Genomic DNA, 15,991 nt, shown 5'->3' on the forward strand with positions numbered 1-15,991 from the left:
CCAAAGAAAAGAGCACATCAGCTTTATATAGACGAGTGCTTCAGCTTGGACTTCAGTCATTTCATCCTCTTTTCCTTCCAGGTCCTCTCAAGTTATTTACAGACAACACCACATTCCTCTGGTGTGTAAAATGGTGGTAGGAACAAAATTTTCTTTGCAGGCTAGCTGTCATGGCTTGGGAGCTTGCAGTTCAGTATCATGTCACTGTTCAGGCAGTTTACGTCTCCTCCAGTCAGAATGATGTGGCAGACACCCTGAACAGGTCCATGACTCAATCCCATGAATGGATGCTTCACAGGGATGTGTTTCTGGACGTATTCCACCAGTGAGGTACTCCTTAAGTTGATCTTATTTGCCTCCCCTCTGAACAGACCACTTCCTCGCTTTTGTGCCAGAGTCCCAAATCATCTGGTTTGGAATGAGGATGCCCTGTCTTTTTCTTGGAAGGGGATTTTTTTTTTTTATGCATGCCCCCCTCATTCCAAAGTTCCTGTTCAAGATTCAGTGGGAAGAACCCAAAATATTGCTGGTAACTCCCTTTTGGTCAAGACAGCATTGGTTCCCTCTTTTTCTGCAGTTAGCCATGGGCAATCATCACAAGTTACCTCACAGGATGGACCTTCTCACAGAAGACAAAGGCTCTCTTTTCCATCCCCCCTGTCAGCTCTGCAGCTGACTCTGTGGGTGATAGGATTTTGATTCCTTTCCGACACTTTTTTTTTTTCTGAGGAAATGCTTAGGGGTTCTTCAGGAGGCCAGAAAACCCAATACTAGGAAATCATACTTATCTAAATGGAAGAGGTCTTCTGTTTGGTGTCTTTTCACATAACTTGGATCCACTGACTGAATGTTCCATTGGTTCTCTCTTATTTGTGAGACTTGCTCAATGTTGGGTTGGCCTATTCCATTTGTCAAGGCCCACTTGTCAGGTATTTCTGCCTGTCTGATACCAAGAAAATTGATTGAACTGATGTTTTTAAGCCCAGGAAGTTCAAATGCTCGGCAGTCGGTTGTACCACAGCAACTCACATAAATCCACGCTGTAAAGGATAAAATGACTAATCCACAGCTATAATGGACCGTTTATTCAGAAACATCACGAACAGCAAACACCATTAAAACCAGCAGCAGAGACCTTGACATCCACTAAAACACTAAAACAGTACACTGAGCAAACGAATTTACCCGGGTTTCGTCCGATATGACGAACTTCTTCAGAATACAATTCTCAAATGTTACCTACTTTAAATACACAGGTCCCACCCCAATTTTAAATTAATTAATCAATTATTTCAATTAGTGGTTTTAAAAAAACTCCCTTTTGTAGCAGGCCACCTATTCTATATCATACTGGCTTTACTTAGACTTCATTATGTATCAACATATATTTTTATATTCATGTGTATATTTTTGTGTACACATTGATGTGTGGGTTTTCCCATATTATTACATCCTAGATTTTCTTATGTGTGCACATTATAAAATTTAATATTACTGATGTAATATTAACATATACTATTATGAAGCTAGTATGAGTTCTGTGTTCAATAACCCACATTCATTTTATCTTACATGAATTCTATAAATTATATGGGTACACATATTTAAACATAAACAAAAATAAAACTAATAAAATTAAATATGAATATATACTCACATAAAATAACATTAAACAATGCATTTCATAAAATTGTTTTATCACATTAACCATCATGTTATAATAAAAAATGCATAAATTAATAAACCAATTAATTATCAATAAAGGTATTTAATTTCAGGTTAATGTGTTCTACCCTTGATATGATTATTGTTCAATATGGGTTTAATGCTACAATATTCGTTTAAACCTGGCCAATTGTAGGCATTTAATAGTATTTGCCATTTTAATTCATTAATATCTAGATCATATTTTGTGTATTTTCCACATACATCATATTCAATATGCTGGATGACACAAAATTTAAATGTATGGCTTTTATTTTGTTGAATGTGTCTGGCTAAGGCATTCGTTGTTCTCATGTGTTGGACATCTAGCAGATGTTCCTTAATTCTATTTCTAAAATGCCTGCTAGTTTTGCCAATATAGAATGCCTTACAGTCTTGACATAATGCAACATAAATAACATTAGAAGTAAAACAATTGAAATGTTCATTTACCCTAATGTTGTAATGGTTAACCATAAGTCTATTACCTGTACATTGAATGTGTTTACAGACAGTACACCTCCCACATTTAAAATTGCCCACTTTCCTATTTGTTTTTATCTTGGTTGAATGTATATTACTTTCAAAAAATTCCTTAAGGGACGTGTCTTTTTTGTATACAAATTTAAGTTGTCCTTGAAATATCTGCGCCACACTATTATCATCTGTTAGGATCCCCCAATTTCTCCTAATGATATTTCTGATGATATCATAAGTATCGTCAAATACAGAAATATATAATGGTAATTGATGTTTTTCGATTTTGTTATTGTTTGTGTTGTTACTGTTATACCCATGGCTCAATATAGGCTCATAGATTCCCATAAGTCTTTTGTTTTTAACTTCTTCAAGTATTTTCTCACAAAAAGCCTCCGGGTATCCCCTATTAATAAACATTGTTGCCATAAATTTTATTTCTTTAATAAATTCATCCTCCTCACTGAGCATTCTGGCCGCCCAGACCATCTGGCCTTTGACCACAGCTTTCTTCTGGTGGTCAGGGTGCCAGCTGTCATAGTGGAGGTAAGAATTTGAAAAAGTTGATTTCCTAAAGATGTTAGATTTTAAACTACCACTACCTTTATTATGTATAATTTTTACATCCAAAAATGTAGTTTCTTCGACACCAATGGTGTGTGTGAATTTTAAAAAATGAACATTGTTGTTAATATATTGCAAGAAAGTATTTAATTCTTTTTCATCCCGATCCCAGATGATAAAAATATCATCTAGGTATCTTAAATACATTTTAATGTGTTTCCAAAATCCACTTTTAAATACAAAATTTTGTTCCCAATATGTCATTATGAGATTTGCATACATGGGGGCACAAGCTGCCCCCATGGCTACTCCATCAGTTTGTTTATAATAGTTCCCCTCAAAATGTATGAAATTATTGTGCAACACAATATCCATAAGATTAATTAGTGTGTTGATTTTGGTTTGTTCATATATTCTGGACTCAAAAAGTTGTTCCTCTAGCCATATTAATCCTATGTCATGTGGAATGCATGTAAACAGATTGCATACATCCACTGTGACAAAAATGTCCCCATTGTTCATTTTGATTTGATTCAACCTTCCCAGGAAATCCCAAGAGTCTTTGGTGATATAAGGATATTTTACTAGACATTTCTTAAAATGATGGTCCAAATAATGTCCAATGAAGCATGTTTTGCTTCTCTTACCATCAACTATTGGTCTGAATTGCAAGTTATTCAGACCCTTGTGAATTTTAGGTATTCCAAAAATTCCACTTATTACTGGGTAATCATTCTTCAAAAAAGTATGTTCATCCTCTGAAATTTCTCCCTGCATCAACATGTCTTCCAGTATGTTGTCAATTCTTTTGTTAGCTATATGAATTTCATTTAAACTAACTTCTGAATATGATTCACTAAATAACATAGTTGTCATATAGGATATATAATCCCCTTTGTCCGTTACAACAACCCCACTACCTTTATCGGGTCTCATTATTCTGATGTCCTTAAGTCCCAATATATATTCAAGTATGTTTTGTTGTTCTTTTACCATATTGGTGTGTATGGGTTGTTTGTATTGCCTATAAAAGTTCCTTATGTCCCTTTCAGTTATTTTCTCAAAAAGGGCTACTTTTTCATGGGTTGGGGGGTTGAACACACTGGGTTTAGTCAGTTTGTTATTATATTGAGGAAACATATTTTCATTAGATGTATTATTGAAAAAAGTTTTCAAATTCAGTTTCCTGGTAAATAATTTCAAATCAATAATAGAGCTAACCAATCTACCCTTCCTACATGGTACGAAGTTAAATCCCATTGAGAACAAGTTTGCATGTTCCTTACTCATAACATTCTTCGAGTAATTAAATATTTTAAAATCACCTTGAGTATTTGTTGTAATTATCGGATTACTCAAAAATTCACTCTGGGTTGGTTCAGAACCAATACTTGAAAAGGACTGAGAGCTTTCATTGAAGTATTGTTCAGGATTCAAATCAATGTGAAAGTTGATGGGAATGTTCATACCTGTGCATATCTGGGGTATGAAATTCTTCTCCCCCACTGTTGTAATTGAATCATCATAATTATGTTCTAATCTGTTTTCATATGTCAGATTTTGTTCTTCTATTGTGTCCATAATTTCATATGTAGAAAGATTTAATAATGTATAATCCCCCTCATTTAATTCCTGCATTTCTTTTCTCATCGTTCTATTCCTCATATCTACTAATGTCCTATCATTATGTGTGCCTTGACAGCAATGAACTGTTCTTACTTTATATGGGGTTGTAATTCCCTGTAAAGCGGAACATTTATCACAATTATTGTTTGAATCATTTAAATACATTTCAGCATTTTGATCATACTGTCTTGTAGTTTCTAAATTCATATTATTTTCCAAACTGTTACTTAAACCATTAATGACATACTCATTCATACCATTAGTTGTGTCGCCATTCAAAGCATCATGCACACACATTTCTATGTTCGTTTCCCCAAGGTTAACCATGAGGTCTACATAGTTACCAGTCTGTATTCTATGATGTGGGATATGTATCTGATTGTCCGTTCTTCGTTGAAAGGAACCACAAATGTTGAAATTGTCATTGTTCAAACTTTGATCCCTATGGGAGTGGGGGATGTCATATCCATAGGATATGTGGTGCCCATTCAGTAACCCCAACATGCCGAATTTGTTGCCAATGTTATCAGTATCTTCCCCGCTAACTATCTGCGGTTCTTCCAAACATGTTTGTCGTTTTTTGACAAAAAATCTTTTTTAGGTCGCGCCCCTGTGTTCCTTTGATCTCCGACTTCCGTATTTTGTCCTCGGTTGAAGAGCCTCTCAGAACGCCGAACCCCGTCTTCATTAAATCCACCATAAGTTTCACCATTATTGTATTCTTCATTGTGTTCTCCGTCGGAAATGACATCGTTCATTTCCGGTTCTGATCTTTTACGCCCTTCTTGGCACTGGTTACCGTGACTACGAGTGGAACGTTTGGTTTTTGGATAAACATCCCCAATTTCATACCTGTGGATGTCTCTTGTTATTTTTGAAAGTTTTTTGTTATACAGGATGTCACAGGTATGATCCACATCCCGTATAATGTGGGTATAGTTCGTATAAAATTGCTCAAACATTAAGTCCTGACTGATGTTGAGATTTAAACAGTCTAATTCTTTAAGCAAATTCTCTATCCTCAGGTTATTATGTTTGATCATGATTTCCATAAGCTTAATACCCGTGTCATTAAACAATTCATGTAGTTCATCCAACATATTCATATTGTCATCACAACCGTTGGGGTATCTCCAAAGGCGCAAACCTTTGGGGACCATGTTAAGCTCAATATTTTTTTGTAGGTAACTATTTTCCAACTGAATTCTCTTAAATTTAAAAAGTTTCATTTCAAAAGCCTTTAACATGTCTTGCATTGAAGTGTTACTATGTTTTGGTGAAAAAGTTCTGGATTTGTTCCCCATATTAAACGAATAGTTGTTATTTCGCCATGCTTTGTCATTTCTGACTCCGATAGAATAAGCTTTTTCACCATCACTACGCTGTCCTTGAGTGCCCGTATTTGGCATTTGTAGTGTTGCCTGCGTTAAAGGTAACCCAAGACTGTCAGTTGTTGAATTAATGGGGACTTGATTGTCTTTGTCCAATATTTGGTGTATGAGAGCCGAATGCTCTCTAAGCTGTTCTCGTATTTGCTGAAGCAACAAACCGGTGTCCACCGGCACTGGAACAACCTCGCCTTCCATTACCACCGATACCAAGAAAATTAGTTAAACTGATGTTTTAAGCCCAGGAAGTTCAAATGCTCGGCAGTCGGTTGTACCACAGCAACTCACATAAATCCATGCTGTAAAGGATGAAATAACTAATCCACAGCTATAATGGACCGTTTATTCAGAAAACATCACGAACAGCAATACACCGTTAAAACCAGCAGCAGAGACCTTGACATCCACTAAAACACAAAACAGTACACTTAGCAAACAAATTTACCCGGGTTTCGTCCGATATGACGAACTTCTTCAGAATACAATTCTCAAATGTTACCTACTTTAAATACACAGGTCCCACCCCAATTTTGAATTAATTAATCAATCTGCAGCTGACTCTGTGGGTGATAGGATTTTGATTCCTTTCCGACACTTTTTTTTTTTTTCTGAGGACATGCTTAGGGGTTCTTCAGGAGGCCAGAAAACCCAATACTAGGAAATCATACTTATCTAAATGGAAGAGGTCTTCTGTTTGGTGTCTTTTCACATAACTTGGATCCACTGACTGAATGTTCCATTGGTTCTCTCTTATTTGTGAGACTTGCTCAATGTTGGGTTGGCCTATTCCATTTGTCAAGGCCCACTTGTCAGGTATTTCTGCCTTTATGTCCTCATTTAGGTTCTAGGTTTGAGGCTAAACACTTCCTCAGAGTGTCCTACATATTAGACCTCCAGGAAGGCTGTCTGTCTTCCTTGGGATCTTAATTTTTTTTGGAGAAATTGACTTTGGATCCTTTTGAGCCTGTGGCTTCAGCTTCCTTGCAACATTGCTCTTGAAAGACTGTTTTGTTGTTAGTTTTAACTTAAGCTAGATGGGTGCCTGAGCTTCAAGTAGTTATGGCTTCTCCTCCATTTTTGGTTTTCCATAAGGACAGGGTGTCCTTGCGTACTAATCCTTCATTTATTCCCAAGGTTGTGAATGATTTGCCACTTAATCAATGCATTCATTTTCCCACCATTTTCCCTTTTCCACAGTCTCCTAGTGAGAAGGTACTACACACCTTGGATGTGCATAGACATCTCAAACTTTATGTGGATAAAACCAAGGCTGTCAGGAAATCTGATCAGCTTTTAGTTTCTTTTTATCCCAGGTCCTTGGGATTGCCTGTTTCCTAGCAAAGTATTTCCTGTTGGATTTTCAAGGCTGTTACTTGTTATGGTTCTCATGGTAAGAGCCTTCCTTTTTCTGTTAAGGCTGATTCTATTAGAGCTGTGGCTACTTCTGGTGCTTTCTTCAAGGGTTTGGACACAAATTCCTTTCTTAAAGCAGCTCCTTGGACTTCTGTCCATACCTTCACCAAACACTAGAAGTTAGAATCTCCAGAGCTAGAGCTAGTTTTGCTAGGGCCGCTCTTCATCACGCTTTAGAGACCTCTACTTGGCCCTTCCTCCCAAGTTTTATCATGAGCTTTGTTGCTGTTCCTTATGCTGTGAATACTGCAACAGTAGAATAGAAGGACATAGTATAGTTGTGTAAAATCTTACCATAAAGATAGATGTCCTTCTGTTCACTGTTGCAGTATTCTAGCCCTTCCTCCTGATTCATCTCTGTTTCCTTAAACTACTATTCCTTCTGGGTCATTCAGTTCTGAGGATAGTATGTACAGATGTCGCATTTATGCCTTGCATACACAGGGAGTATATGTTCGATGTCCTGCATACTTGCAAGTAGCAAAAGACTTTGGTATATTGGCTGGACTTCTGGTTGCTCTTCGCAGGGAATTCCTCATGTTATGAATACTCCAGCAGTGAAGAGAATGACATCTATCATTAAGGTAAGATTTTACACAGCTATACCTTCTTGATCTGCAAGAAAGTGCTTGTTGGTGACACTAGCGAGATCACAGAATGTGTTACAGAGCATGCATCTTAAGGGGGTGTGCAGCCATCCTTGAATGCTCTAATGGCTGGGATGAGGAGGTGCTGATTGGTGGAGAGGATTAACCCAACCTTAGAGCTCATAAGAGGGGAGGAGCATTTCTTAAATCAAGTAGCCCGATAAGAATGTTTGTGTTGCATCTTTGAGGGCAGCTTAGATGGCCTGTTATTTCTTCTACCCCCTTTCTTGTTGGGAGTTCATAGGTTAGTACTAGGCTAACTGCCCTTTGAGCCATTTTCAGCCTAGCCAGTTATCCCCTGTGAGATTCAAACCCTGTACCTTGTGTTTATAAGACAAACGCCTTAACCATTAGGCCACCCTCCCGTATTATATTATTTTATTAATGTACTTGAAAGATGCTTTTAAGTTCTTAACATTTTTATTACCTTTCAGGTTTTTCTTGCTGTTGGCTCCCTAGAAGTGCTGCTTTTTGTTTGATGCTGGATTGAAGTTTTGCAGGTCTGCCTACTGACTTAAGGTATCCTTGTAGATGCAGACTTGTGCTGGGTAATTCTGCACAACTGTCCCTTTCAGTGGTAAAGAAAAGGTTTTTAGTTAACATTGTCAGGGAGATGTCCAAATCATATGATCAAGAAATGCAAACTGTCACCTACCGTCTACCTCTTTAGAAAAATTCTGATGTACTTCTTCATTAATGCAGAAATATAAATTGATTCTGCAAGTGTAATATTGTTTCATTTTGGATTGCCCCTGAAGTAGACTGATAACTGTTGAAGTTCACAGTTGTAGTGTAGCAGAATGTGGGGGTGGGGGAGGACTGAGTTGTGTTTTACTGTCTTGTATGCATGCTTATGTGATGGTACTTTTTGTTGTTTCGTAAGTGTTTTAGCAGAGCTTGCTTTGTTTTCCGGTCACAGTAATTGACAAATTTTTCATGTCTCTATACTTTTTTTTTTTTTTATGACTTTCATAATTTTTCTCATTTACTTCTACTCTTGCTCTACTTTTTTTTTCTTATTGTCCCACTCTTACATTCAACAATTAACACCTCTTATCCTCCCATCCTACTTTAACTCTGCTAAGATTTCATGTAAAACTGTAATGTCAACCCTGTGTTATTTCACATTGAAACAAATCTAACAGGAATATGCAGCAATAGATTTTTCTTTTTTTAATTGGTGTGTGTGTGTGTGTGTGTGTGTGTGTGTGTGTGTGTGTGTGTGTGTGTGTGTGTGTGTGTGTGTGTGTGTAATTTTACCTTTTGCTTTTTTGACTGTATTTTCACTGCAGTCATAGATTTTTTGTTATGTGTAATACCTTCGTTCTTCAATGGTATTGCATACATGTAAATGCATTGTCTTCCTATTATATTGTTGTTCATGGAGCTTTTCTCCCTGGGACTCCATTGAAAACAGGCTCTTGTTGGCCCAATGGGCTATCCTGGTATATATATATATATATATATATATATATATATATATATATATATTTTTTTTTTTTTTTTCCATATGTGATGTACTGTTGTGCTGGAGACTGAATGGAATTTAAGAATGCCTAAAGTGTACTGTAACGAGATAACAATGAACAATGTTTTGGAAGTTAGTGTGAACACCCTCCATTGGGTAGTTCATCTGAAAACATTGGCCGTTCACTGAGTGGAGTTTCTTCCTTTCTTTGATAGCAGCAGCAGTTGAATACTTGATTCTAACCTGGCAACGTTTTGTTTCTGCAGTTCTGCATTTTCCAGCTTGTGAGTGTAGAGAAGAACAGATACAGCCTTGATCGAATTTCCACTCTTTTTTCATCACAGGTAGGCATCAGCTTTTTATGGTTATCATTGCAGCTTTTCTTTTGTATGTTTAAAAGTGTCTGATTTACATTATTTTCTTACACCGTTCTGAGAATATTTACTGACTTTTTTTGTACTTTGAGCTGATTGTGAATGATATTACCTACACTGAGGCTGAAGAAATAGCAAACCTATGGGCCAATTGGAGCTTAAACTTTTACCCCTCTCTCCCCTCAGTCTGTCCCTGAAGATTGACCTGAAATTCATACCCCCTGAGTACTGTTCAGCTTCAGCCTCTATTAGGTTTTGCGCCAAGTGAATGGAGAACTACAGTCATTTCCCTGTACAAAGGAGGACCTTCCACAGAACCAGGCAATCGCAGGCCCACAAGTCTGATCAGCCTCTTATGCAAAGTTGTTTATAGATTTATGGAACTAATCAGTAAACACATAGGGAACCTCAAAATACTGGACTGCTCTCATTTTGGATTCATCAAGTGTAGGTCATGGTTACTCACTCTAGTGTTTTTTCTTGAAAAGGTCACAACAGTGAATGAAGGTAAAGTGGTGCATTCTGCATACCTCAACCTTGTTTAAAACTTTTGACGTAATTCTGCAGTCAGACATAGTAGAAAAGGTCGATAAATTAAATAGGAATAAACCCTTATGTCACCCTCTGAATTGCCAACTGGCTTACAGATAGGATGCAGGAGATCAAAAAAGGGGAAGCTACCACCTTACAAAGACAAGTCACCAGTGGAGTCCCCCCCCCCCCCCCCCCTAGGGTTCAGTGCTGGCCACCTTTCCTGTTTGACATCATTTCTCTGAAGTAAAAGCCAGTACCAATGGCTCTGTCTGACTAAGTTTACAGATGACAGCAAGCTAGGAGCAGATATTGAATCCACATATAATGTATCTATACTGCAGGAAGATTTGTCCCGAATATATAACCAGTGGCAAAATCATGAACTGAAACATAACTCAAAAACTGAATTATTGTATCCTTTGGGAAGTTCTCTTTCCCATGGAAGTACCACATTGACAATACACTTCTAAGAGTTGACACAGTTGTTCGGGATTTTAAAACTTGTGGGCAGTGACCTTTCTACCAACATGTATGATCTAAGGATGACATTGTCCCCCCACTTTACTCAGCCATCATTAGGCCAGTCATTGAGTATAGTTCTCACTTTGGCACGTGTCTGTCCAGACACGTGCAACAACTGGAGTGCCCAGAGAGCTGCCTTACTAAAAGGATACAAGACCGAAACAATCATTCCTACATGGACTGACTCAAAGCCTTGTCACTATAAGCTGTATTCTACAGAGTGGTAAGAGGTGACTTGTGTCTGCCATACAAAGCATTTTCTTTGACTAAACTACTGCACATCGGCAAGTCAATGACATCAGAAATGCTCTGTCTAGGGATTTAAACCTCTTAACATCAACAGAAGGGTTTGGAGGGACAGGAATATCTTGCAAGGGGGTACCACTGCTCTGAAACCTAATCTCCCATCAGTCTGACGTAGCTCTTCACTTTCCATATTCATTTGCAACTTGGATCTCTGGATGGGTAGCGGAAAAGTTACCTCAGAACTGCAAATGGACAGAGGCATTTCCTAAATACTTTAACACATGCATGGGTCCCCTCAAATTATCTATGTTCTGATCACCACTTGCTCTTATTATGGGTAATATATAAATCTGAAGTTGTTGTCTTCATATGGTCTTCAGCCTGTGGTAACACAGATCCGACTCAGTCAGATTTCTCCAGCATCTGATCCAAGCTCCTCCCCTACCCATAATGCCCCTGTCTCCTTCCTCCCTTTAGATTTCGATTGCTGCGCTCATGTAAGCATTGTGATGCATTGGTTCTGAGCTATATTTGGGTAAGTGTGTCTATTTTCCACTTCACTTTTCTTTCTGTCGAGGAATTCACCTTTCTATCTTTCCTATCACCTCCCCTCCACATTTCATGTCAGTTCAAAAAAAAAAAAAAACTTTTTGTCCTATCTCTAGGTGTGCATGGGTGTGTGTGTGTGCATTTTTCTTTGGTTTGTGCCTACCTCTCTCTCTTGACCATGTCAGAGACTCCCAGGCATGGTTTTCGTAAATGCATGGAGTGTGGCCATAAGCTTTCCCCAGCTAATGCCCACACTCTGTGTTTTGAGTTTCTAAGGGTTGCTCACCTTGATTCCTCCTGCTCAGGGTTCAGTCCCCGCTCATTGATCGACAGGAGGAGTAAACTTATTCTAAAAGGCCTTCCCCCCCCACCTACAACGAGGGCCCTGTCCACCTGTTCTACTGCTACCCTGGCTACGACTTCTGTCTCCTCCCCGGCCTCTGGGACTCAACCTCCCGCCAAGTGGACCGTGGACGGGGATAAGCACAGGCATAAGGACAGGCCAAGAAAGTGGTCCCCTGACCACTTGTCCTCAGTAGGACTACCTGCAAACGTCCGCTCTGCTCAGAGTATTGAGTCTCCTGGCTCCGTTCCCCTCGTTTCTCCTCGGAGATGGAGGTGCTTTGGAGCCATTCCCCTGCATCAGCTTCACCTCACCGCCCCTGTAGGTTGATGTCGGTGGTCTCTTCCTCCAGATCCACCCATAGCCTTTGCAAAACCGAGGTGAACAGGATGATGCGGAGATTCATCCCCACCCAGATACAGATGGGAGTCTTGCCTGCCCCTTCTCCCTCCGGAGCTGGGAGCTACCCTTCATCCTGATTGCTCTTTATCTGATCCAACACCTGGTTTTGAAGTCCTCAAACCCAAGGACCCTCAGCATCGAGGAGTCTGCATCGATGGTACCTGGATGCCAGTCATTACCTCATGCAGGTCTGATCCAATGAGTTTGGATCCTCCTGCCTCTGAGAGACATAGCCTTGACGGTGGATCCGAAGGAATGGTTTCAGCTCAGAGTTTTTTTTTTTTTTTATATATATATAGAGTAGAGCCTTCCAATTGGAGTCTCGGTGCCTGGAGTTTCAGTTTCCCCTGTTGATCCAGAGGATTTACAGACCCATCTGTAGCCCCTACTCAGGCGGTTCATTTTCCATCTGGCTTTGATGTGATGGAGAAGGTTATCTCAATTCCATCGAGACCCTTGATGCTGTCATCTTCGCAATCTGTCCTGGCTCTCTCTGTTTCTGGTCTGGATTTTTCCATCCTGTTACCTCAGGTACAGCCTGCTGCCCCTTCTCCCCAGGGAGCTCCCACACGGGAGCAGCTAGATGTTTTCGAGTCCTCTCCAGAGACCCCCCTGAGGAGATTCATAGAAAACGTACATGTAAAAGGAGGCACATAGACTTCTCGCTGGAGTCTCTCACAGAAGACACCAACTTGGAGGAAGGGGAGGGTTCCCCTCGATCACCCCCGGAGGATGTCTCATTTGGAGACATCATGGAGATCCTGTGATAGTGCGGGGGTGGTCCGTCCAAAAACCCGGATGAGTCTGTGTTCCTGGAGGCGTTTGGCGCAGGACCTTATACTTTCTGGGTGCCCCCCCCCCTCCCCAGCAGATCCTCTGGTGGATCTTGTGACATCTTGGCTGTGGAAAGAGTCCGACATGATGGACACTATTCCCAAGCGCCCCAGTAAGTTCCTCAGTGCCCCCACAGACAAGCCACATTGGTCAAATGGACCCGCAGTCAATGCCATGGTGGTGGAGGTGGCCACCAAGAAGAAGCTCCCACAGGAGAGCTCCATGGTTCACCCACTGGACCGAGAGTCTAGGATGTTGGACAGTTTTGGAAAGTGGGCCTATACTTCAGCCATTTTCACTGTGCATGCACTGAACAATATTGCACACGTTATTAGGCTTCAGAGTCAAACCCAGGGTCCATTTCAGAGGAGGATAAGAAAGTTTCTCCTCCAGAATGGCCAACCTCACCTCTATTGCTAATATCTCTATGCGGCTTCTCTTTCATGCTACAGAGGGTGCCGCTAGAGCTGCCGGGCCAGGCGTTGCCATCAGGCGTCACGCCTGGCTCTGGCTTTGTACCTTCTCTGAGCCCTTCAAGGTGTCTTTTACAAATGCCCTGTATGATGGGTCTGCACTCTTTGGAAAGACTGTATGTGGCACACTGGTCCAGAGCGAGATGGACGGGAAGACTGTCTGCCATCGGAATCCGCTTCTCAATTCCTAAACGGTCCTCCTCCAGGAATCAGCAGGGGTGAAGAAGATGTAGTTGCACAAGTCTCGGTTATTCCCAGGATACTCTTGACTCGTCTTCTGCCCAGAGGAATTGGGGCATTCAACAGATGCCCTCATGGCAGAGGAGGCCCAAGGAATCAAGGGTCTCTGGATTCATTCTCAGACAGGCCCGCGCAATAGCCCTGAAGGGTGGCCTGGCTGCTCATCCTCTGGAGGCAGTCGGTGGTCGACTTTTGCTACACCCATCAGCCTGGGAATCAATTTCAGATGATCAGTGGGTATTGCGAGTCATATCCGGGAGGATATTCAGTCCCCTTCTTTCAAAGGCCAAGCCCAGCCAGGTTCCTCCCAGACATTCCACCTGCGCAAAGGGAGCCAGCAGCACAGGAAATTTCCAAGCTGCTAGAAAAGTGAGTCATGCAGCTGGTTCCCCTAGACCAGTCCAGATTAGGCATTTATTCCAGGAAGTTCATCATGTTTCACTGTTGCAGTCCTAACCAATGGGTTATCTGGCTCCCGGTAGCCCTTGGTCAGCCAGAATACCAAAGGTAAGTAAAAATGACGTCGGCTGTTGTCGGTTGTAAAGGATGTCGGTGTCCGATACAAAAAGCTGATTTCACTTCCTCAGTCTTCCTTCCCGCAGAGCCTGAAGCAGAAGCATTTCTTGCAGGAGTGCCAGTCGGCAGTTTACCTTTTGTGTTTCTGACTATGAAGTTGAAGTCAACTATAGCTAAGTACCCCGTTGGGGATCCTCTTTTCTTGCCTTAACGAATGTCAGAAAAGGTTAATAATGGTCTTACTTGTGGAAAGCAGATTCCCCATAGAGATTTTCATTCCTATTGTATTATTTGTTTAGGCATTGACCACGGCGTTCCTAATTGTGATCTTTGTGTTTCCTTAATCCGCGTAATATTCGTCGGGCTGAGTTTTTAGCCAAGCATTTTGGAGTTTGGCCTAAGTTTGTCTGTATGGTGTCCGCTGGTCTTCAGGCTTCGGATATCCCCAAGAAGCATAAGGATAAGGGCCGCGGCAAGCTTCCGAAGGTCGTTCTCGGATGATAAGTTGGTCGTCGGTCATGTGGTGGCCAGTGAGGCGCCTTTGCAGCCCCATGCAGCCCACAGATTTTCAACCACAGGCCTCTGTTTAGACCATTTTTGAGGTCCCCAGGCCTTCGGCGTCCATTTTGCCTTCTGACCTTCCGCCTGTTGCCTCTTCAGCTGGATCCGGAGCCGCAAAGCTGACTCTGGTGTCAGAGACCTCAGTTCTTCGTTCAGACAGCAAGCTCATACTGACTAGTTCGGCTGCAACTTCGGCAGTTGCCAGGCCTCCCGAGTTCTTTAGACTTGCAGGTAAATCTTCCAGTCATAAGCCTGTAAAGAAGCAGACTCCAGTTTCCTCTCCTTCCTCTCATTCTCAAATGGTTAAAATGGCTGATAACCGTTTGAGTCTTATTAGAGGTTTACAGCCTCCTCCTTCAAAAAGGGCTAGGGATGTCTCTCCTGAGGCTTTGTCCTTTTCAGGTTCAGTTACTTGTAGTATTTCTGTGGATGAAGAAGAATTTTCTCAAGCTTTCTCTCCTTTTGAGGATTCAGACGCAGAGGAGTCCATCCCTTCTGCTTCTCCACCAGAAGATTTCTCTTTTGGTGATACTTTAAATACTCTCAGGGGACATTTTAAATGGGAAAGTCAGGATTACCCCCTATCAAAGAAAAGGATTAGGGAGTTTTTGAATTTGCCTCAGCATAAGCCTTTGGCTATTCCTCCTGTGTTGGAAGTGGTTGATGATGTGTTTCTGGAAAATTCCTAGACTCCAAATTTAGTTCCTCCTGCTCCCAGGAAACCAGACAGGTACCATAGAGTTCTTAGTTCTCATTTGTTTCTTTTCAGGAATCCGTTGGCTGATCCAGAGGTTATTTCTCAAGGCCCTAAAGGAGTTAAGGCCACAGCTACTAAAAATCCTGTTCCTTCTGACAGGGAATCTAGGAACCTAGATAGGTGGGATAAAAAGGTTCATACCTCTGCTACTCTTGCTATTGGATCTACTAATTGTCTTTTTCATATGCTGAAGTACCAGCAGCACACCTTGGAAGCTATTAAATCTAGGATAGCAGGTGTGCCTCAGTTGGCGGAGAGAAAGGATATGTAGGATTTGCTGAATTCTGCCAGTCTAATCAGTAAGCATTCTTTGTATTTTGTCTTCGACATTCTAGAGGCCTCCTGTAGGGCTA

The 15,991-nt window shown here is 40.9% G+C and overlaps 1 protein-coding gene across 1 annotated transcript in view; it reads left to right on the forward strand.

Moving 5' to 3' along the window:
* NUP160 (nucleoporin 160) overlaps window positions 1-15,991 on the forward strand; it is a 1,498,284-nt gene that overhangs the window by 374,207 nt on the left and 1,108,086 nt on the right. Inside the window, exon 10 of the mRNA XM_044082750.1 lies at window positions 9,554-9,631. Coding sequence (XP_043938685.1) covers window positions 9,554-9,631 — 78 coding nt within the window. The remainder of the gene's footprint in view (window positions 1-9,553; window positions 9,632-15,991) is intronic.

The sequence above is a fragment of the Protopterus annectens genome, chromosome 9.part0, assembly GCF_019279795.1.
Source record: "Protopterus annectens isolate FY-2018-M chromosome 9.part0, PAN1.0, whole genome shotgun sequence".
NCBI classification, from domain to species: domain Eukaryota; kingdom Metazoa; phylum Chordata; order Ceratodontiformes; family Protopteridae; genus Protopterus; species Protopterus annectens.